Raw genomic sequence first — 7,654 nt, 5'->3', positions numbered from 1 at the left:
ACAACTACTCAAAGCGCTTTTACATCTACAGGATACATTCGGCATGTGTCTGATGCAAACTTTCATTTTTATGCAGATGACACAGTTATATATTGCTGTGCACCCTCTCTTAAACAAGCCATTGCACATTTACAGAATGCTTTCATGTGGTCCAAATACTTTGCTACAGCTGAAACTTGTGCTCAATGCAGACAAAACCAAATGTCTGCTTTTCACAGACCTTCGGACAGGCCACTGAATGTTCCCTCAGTGGTTACTCTTGATGACGTGAAATCAGACTGTTACAACTTTAAGTATCTTGTATTTTATTGATGACTGCCTATCTTTAAGCCTCATGTTCACTGTCTAGTGAGAAAGTTGAGACAAAAATTGGGTTTTTACTTTCGAAATAAGCTTGGCTTTCTTTAATGTTAAAAACGGTTAGTGGCATCAACTTTTTTGACTGTGCTGGATTATGGTGATATATAATATGCATTCATCTGCTCAATGCCTTCAGAGATTGACGCAGCCTATCATGCACGTTGAGATTTATTACTAATGTAGAGTTCACACCCATCACTGTGAGGCTGTATTCTCGTGTAGGGTGGTCTGCTTTGCTACACGGAGGCTTTGTCATTGGTATACATTTATATAAGGCTATTCTTGTGCGCTTCCATCTTATTTATGTTCACTACTTATGAAGAAAAGTACGGTCATTACTCTCTCCGTTCTCAGGCTGTTGTCTTGTTTTCTGTCCCACTGTCAGTACTGAGCTGGGTAAAAAGGCCTTTGCTTACTCTGCTCCCTTTACATGGAATTTGCTGCAGAAGGACTTGAAACTTATAAATTGGTTCCTTTGAGTATTTTTAAGCTGAAAATGAAGCTTTGAGTTGGACTCCCTCACATGTCAATGTTTTAATTGGATTTTTTGTAAGTGTATATTTGGTTTTTATGTGTGTCTTGTATGTATGTAATGATGTGATGTAATTTTGATGCCTATCTTGGCCAGGTCTCCCTTGCAAAAGAGATTTTTAATCTCAATGGGTATTACCTGGTTAAATAAAGGATAAATAAATAAATAAAAAATTCATACACTGTGGCCGGGGCTGCCGTACAAGGTGCCACCTGCTCATCAGATAAACACTCACACACATTCACACTCCGATGCACAGCATCAGGGGCAACTCGGGGTTCAGTGTCTTGCCCAAGGACACTTCGATATGGGACTGCAGGGCCAGGGAATGGACCCCCAACCTTTCAATTGGCAGGCAACCGCTCTACCACTGAGCCACAGCCGCCCATTTGTCACTGTAGTGATTCTGGGTGTGTGTTTTTTTTCTTCTTCTTCTTGGTTTTAGTTAGTCAAAGTATTTTTTTTTGTAACAGAAGGGATTTGTAATGTAGCAAAATACTCATAACAAAATCAATTACATTTTTAATTACTGATTTTAAAAAAGACTTCTTGAAAAACACAACAAAACTACTCAATGTGAGTAAAAAGTATTTTGTTACTTTCCACCTCTGGAAGCTAATAAGTGATATAGCTTGAGATCCTACAGAGATATTACAAGAAAATGTATTACTAGTGAAATAACATGAAAAATAGACACAAAATAAATGTATCTACTATATTTTATACCATTCTTGTAAACAATACAACATCATCATAGAAACATATCGTTATGCGTATTTCGTTTTGCTGTGCTGCCATTCTTTATTGACTGACTCACGCAAAAAGTCACGAGTCATCAACATCTCACTTGTCTGCAAGGTTCCAGCTCTGAGTCTGCGGGTCAGGAAACCTGTCTCAGGAAACCTGTCTCGGACCGTCCGTCTGCTCACTTGACTGAGTGAGCAGACACTGCATGAGTTGACTTAGTTGATATAGTATTCAAAGATTTGGCATTCCTGCAAGTTTATATTTTTATAGTTTAAAAATACAACTTAAAGTCCATCTTATTCTCTCCGTTCTCGCCTCTGCTCTGAACTCTCTTAAAGTATGGTCAAAACTCTTTGGGTTGGCTGCCAAAATCCTGTTGAAACTATTTATGGAACGGTTATGGAAGTCCTACAGCTCACAGATTGGTGCTTACAGCAAGGTGCTTATTGTTTCCTTGCAACATCATGAGTCTGCGTTCAACTGGGAACAAATTGCTGGTCATACCTGTACATTTATTTGTCATGTCACAGTAAGCTGTGTTTTTTAGGTGCAGACATGGAAAAAGTGCTGATTTCCATTTGAATGAGCATGTGTAAAAACATCCAGTGGCTCAAATTCACATAGCCTCAGTGGCACTAACACAGTCAATCTCCTGTCTCCACAGATGCAGCAGCTCTTCTATGAGAACTATGAACCAAATAAGAAGGGCTACATACGAGATCTCCACAACAGCAAGATCCATCGAGCCATCACTCTCCACCCAAACAAGAACCCTCCTTACCAGTATCGCCTACACAGCTACATGCTCAGCCGGAAAATTGCAGACCTGCGCCACCGAACCATTCAGCTCCACCGGGAGATTGTTCAGATGGGGCGCTACGGAGCAAATGAGCCGAGTCGAGAGGATCTCCAGCTTGGCATGCCACCTTCATTTATGCGTTTCCACCCACGGCAGAGTGAGGAGGTCCTGGAGTGGGAGTTCCTTACAGGGAAGTACTTGTTTTCATCGTCTGACAGTCAGCCGCCCCGCCGCGGGATGGATTCCTCCCAGAGACAAGCTCTGGATGACATCATCATGCAAGTGATGGAGATGATCAACGCCAATGCCAAGACACGGGGACGGGTCATTGACTTCAAAGAAATCCAGTATGGCTACCGGAGAGTCAATCCTTTATACGGGGCAGAGTATGTGCTGGATCTGCTGCTGCTGTACAAGAAGCACAAAGGAAAGACTATGACAGTCCCTGTGAGGAGGCATGCCTACCTGCAGCAGACCTTTAGCCAGATACAGTTCAGAGAGGAGGGGGAGATGGATGCCAGAGCACTGGCCAGCCACATCAACAAGGACTCAGACTCTCTCTCATTTCTGTCCAACTCCCTTAAGATGCTGGTGCCGTTCAAACTGGCCACCTCTGGCCAGGAACAAAGGGAACCGAAAGAGAAGAAAGTCAACATCTTGGTTCCTCTGTCGGGACGCTATGACATTTTTTTGCGCTTCATGGCCAACTTTGAACGAGTCTGTCTGATCCCCAACCAGAACGTCAAGCTGCTGATTCTGCTTTTCAGCACAGACAACAACACAGAGCGGGTCAAGCAGGTGGAGCTGATGAGGGAATATCACCTGAAGTATCCCCGGGCTGAGATGGAGATAAAGCCTGTCACCGGCTCCTTCTCCAGGGCTCTGGCTTTGGAAGTGGGTTCCTTGCACTTCTCTAATGATTCACTGCTCTTCTACTGTGACGTGGATCTGCTCTTCACCAGTGACTTCCTCAAGCGTTGTCGGACCAATACAGCCCTGGGGGAGCAAACCTACTTCCCCATCATCTTCAGCCAGTATGACCCAAAGGTGGTGTACGCTGGGAAGGTTCCTAGTAACAACCACTACGTCTTTACCTCCAAGACAGGTCTATGGAGAAACTACGGCTTTGGGATTGTCTGTGTATACAAGGGAGACTTGGTTCGAGCAGGAGGCTTTGATACCTCTATACAGGGGTGGGGATTGGAGGATGTGGACCTTTTTAATAAATTTGTCCAGTTGGGGATCAAGTTGTTCAGAAGCACAGACACAGGGATAGTGCATGTTCACCACCCCGTCATATGTGACCCCAATCTGGAGGCAAAGCAATATAAGATGTGCCTGGGCTCAAAAGCCTCGTCGCATGGCTCCACCCAGCAGCTGGCCGAGCTCTGGCTGGAGAAGAATGACCATGGCTTCAGAAGACTGGCCAGCAATAACGTCTCAGTTAGGACAGCGTGAGAAAAGCCGGGCTGCAGACTGTCATAAACTGAAAACTGAACCCGGTTTGTGCTCACTGCGTGGTGTTTTCACTACCTAATTTATTTTTTACTGAAATAAAAGACTTCACGTGGATATATTTTGAAAATATGTCTTCTTCTTTTTTTAATTAAGAAAAAAAGAATCTACAGAAACGCCATGATTAACAATTCTTAGAGACTGTCTGGCAAGTTCATGTTTTGATTAATGATCGGATGAATATCAACCAAAATTCTTTTGTGAGCCTGATCACAGCAGAGGTCAGAGGCTCCTCTGCTTGTTACATTTTATCTGTCTGTCAGGACAGTGGGAGAAGTGCAGACAGGAGTTATTAATGTGTACCTCAATGAAGTACACCGTCGTGGTTATTACATATACCATTTGTCCTGTGTGCAGAAAACAGACTGGTGTCCAGCAGCGCTCCAAACTGAACTCAACTTTTGATTGTGAATGTTTACAAAAGACTGATTGTCAACAACATTTCATCAATGAAAAACTCCAATCACAGCTATTTCATTTCCGTTTCATTAAATATTTTCACAGTGGTTTTCTTTTACATTTGCTTTTTTGGTTTCGGAAATACACAACACTGTTTTTGTATTTTTCTTAATTATTCATTCCTGTGAACCCAACTGCTGAATTAATATCTGCAATTCATCTTTTTCTGTCTAATTTATTGAATTTTTAGGCTCCATTTTCTACTCTCTGACTCTTGAAATAAGTATATCGGAAAGATTGGATAACCATGTCAGTTGTGGGATGATTTTGTTTTATTTTCCTTTTTTTAACTCATTATCAATGTCAGCTTTATTGTCAATTTCTTCACATATACTAGACATGCAGAGAAATCCCATGGTGAAAAAGAATTATTGCTCAACAGATGAGGGACAATTTTCCTAACACTAAAACAATAAATGGCAATAATATCACAAGACAAAACACAAGAATGTCACTAGTAGTTTTCATGATATGTTGTGGTAGAGCATAAAGATGTGCAAAAAATGCAACAGTGCAACAGCAGCAACTTCAGTTTTTTGTGCAAAAAGATGCTATGTACAAAAAAGAAACAGCAACTTCAGAGTCCAGAGGTTTTTGGCAGAAGGCAAAGGGAGGGGGTAGAGAGGGGAGAGAATTCAGTTTTTTAGTTAATTCTTTATCACCAAAGACTTATGCTTGAGGTATCATGTTGTGTGCGTGCAAGCGTGTTTTGCAGGCACAAACATGAAACTGACTGTATTATTGAAAGAAGACAAAAGCTTGATCTATCACAGGCCTTTCTGATGGCTAAAGTGGGAACAAGTCCGGCCTGTATTCCAGTAGGTTGAAATGTGAGCAGCACTCTGGTTGGCCAGCTCAAGTTCCACGTCCCTTTTTATAAATTACTTTATTTTATGTTAATATAGTGTTGTGGCTGGTCCCAGTCTACAGAGGTGTTGCTGCAATGCTGACCTTACTGAGCTGTGATGTGAAATCCCACATTGTCTGGTCCTTTTGTTACAAATACAGGCCTGCCAATGAGCAAATGTTCTGCCTCAAAGGCAGAATGTTTCCTTTTTGGCAGACCTGAATCGCTGTCCTGCCTGTGTTGCACATAGGCAGGCACTGTACGTTGTAGCACTGCGTCAGATTAATGCTTCTTTTTTAGCATTACAACATGAATGGCTGATTTTAAGACTGTTGTAACAGGATGAATGACTGTATTGTCATAATACTTTTTCTGTATTTTTTTTTTCTTTCCAACTTTGTCCAACTGGGCAAGGTTTTCTATTTAAAAAATAAAATGGGGGGGAAGGTTCAAAATCTGCTGCTTTTGTGGTATTTTTCTCATTCTGCTGGGATGGTGTCACTAGAGAAGCAACATGTAAAATGCATGAGTCGCCTTTAACTGTTTAGCAACATCCATGGAGATACCCTGAACCAGGGGTCTTCAAGCATGGTCCCTGGTGGGTCTTTAAAGTATTTTAAAAAGTTAATAAGTTAATATTCCAAAAATAAGGCCTTAAAAGTATCAAATTTAATTTTCAAAGGTATTCACTTTTTTCTATAAATATATTATATATTATATATATATGATGTATGTATGTGTAGGGTGTTATATATTATATAGGTATGTTGTTGGTTATCTATATCTATATATTATATAGTAATATGATATAAGGTGGTGTGTGTGTATTAGATATGTGTATATATGGGTATGGGTGTGTATATATATATATATGTGTATATATATATGTATGTATATATATGTGTATATATGTGTGTATATGTGTATATATATATATATATATATATATATATATGTATATGTGTATATATATATGTGTGTGTGTGTGTGTGTAAACAATCACTTAAGGAATTGACATTTACATTGGCATGTTATGACATTACTCCAACTAGTTTCATTTTTTAACTTTCCATTTTTTTGTCTGTTAATTTCATAGCATAGGAGTTCTAAATGTGACAAATATTTTATTAATTTATGTTATAAGAGTAAAACACATCTCACAAAGCTATTTAATATGAATTAAATTTAATACTTAATTATGAGTATTATAATGTTTTAGGTATATGTTCAGGTAACATCACTTTGTAAATAATTATTTACTTGGGCTTTAAATCCATACGGATTATCTGTTATATGGCCATTAAATTGGAATTACATTTTATCCCAGGTTGTGTTAAAAAGGTCTTAAAAAATCTTACATTTTACTTGGAGAATCCTGGGGGTACTCTGTCTAGGTCCCTGAGGGTGTGGGGCCAGGAGGAGGAGCCCGCTCTCTCTTGAGTAATTCTGCTTTGGAGTCATTCCTGTGCTCGCATTATATTCCCTCCATGAAAAGAATCATTTCATAACAGGCTCTAAATGCAAAGACTAACCCAGTAATTGAGATTTTGTCAATAATAATAGATCAACAATCAATCTTACTTAGTGCATCCTGAAGGAAAGTGTGAAGCAGCTGAGTTGAAGTTCATTGGTGGTTCTATGATCTCTGACCACTGTCAGGAAGCTCCAGCAGGGACAATAAAACAAGGCCTCCAAAGCAAATGTTGGGATAAGTCAATACTCTGTCTTAACAGCTCTGCAGTAGACACAAAGCAGACAGGGTCAGTGTCTCAATGGCATTAACTGACTTTAACCAATCTCTATAAAGATATTTATCTACATAGATATAAGAATTAGGTTTGGACATGTTTCATGCTTATGTACAATGACTATAGACCTCAAAACCTAGTCCTGGTATTGGTAGGGTTTTTCTATTTTTGTCTACTTCATTAACATATATGTGAAGCAAAAATATTGAAAACACCTGTCTGGCACAGTGTCAACCACAAACTAAAATGATATGTTTCACAAAGACAGTGTTTATACAGGACTGGACTGCTGTAATACATAAAATTACAATGTAGAGCACCGTCTGTTTTCCAGTACCACGGTGGGAAAACCGGACAAGGATAATAACTATTATTTCTTTTTAATTTGATAAAACACATTTTTGCATTGGGCTACAGTTAACTAAGCAATCTCCCCTCAAGGTGTTTACTAGTTGCTCAGTTTATTAAGTATGTATGCCTTCTTGAAATAAATGAACAACTGGTAACGTAATTATCAGCTCTGCGAAGCATCACAACCACTACTGAGATGGGATTCTGAATTAAGCAAACCAATGGCAATGTTGTCATTCTGCTGAGTGCGCGCACACACACACACACACACACACACACACACACACACACACACA

General features: G+C 39.7%; 1 protein-coding gene across 1 annotated transcript in view; it reads left to right on the top strand.

Annotated features, from left to right (window-relative positions):
- Positions 1 to 4,027, top strand: part of chsy1 (chondroitin sulfate synthase 1) — a 66,930-nt gene extending 62,903 nt beyond the window's left edge. Inside the window, exon 3 of the mRNA XM_032511833.1 lies at positions 2,304 to 4,027. Coding sequence (XP_032367724.1) covers positions 2,304 to 3,896 — 1,593 coding nt within the window. The 3' untranslated portion in view covers positions 3,897 to 4,027. The remainder of the gene's footprint in view (positions 1 to 2,303) is intronic.
- Positions 4,028 to 7,654: the final 3,627 nt, after the last annotated feature.

This window comes from Etheostoma spectabile, unplaced genomic scaffold, assembly GCF_008692095.1.
Source record: "Etheostoma spectabile isolate EspeVRDwgs_2016 unplaced genomic scaffold, UIUC_Espe_1.0 scaffold48, whole genome shotgun sequence".
Lineage (NCBI taxonomy): Eukaryota > Metazoa > Chordata > Actinopteri > Perciformes > Percidae > Etheostoma > Etheostoma spectabile.
This window is presented reverse-complemented; position numbering and strand designations above follow the sequence as displayed.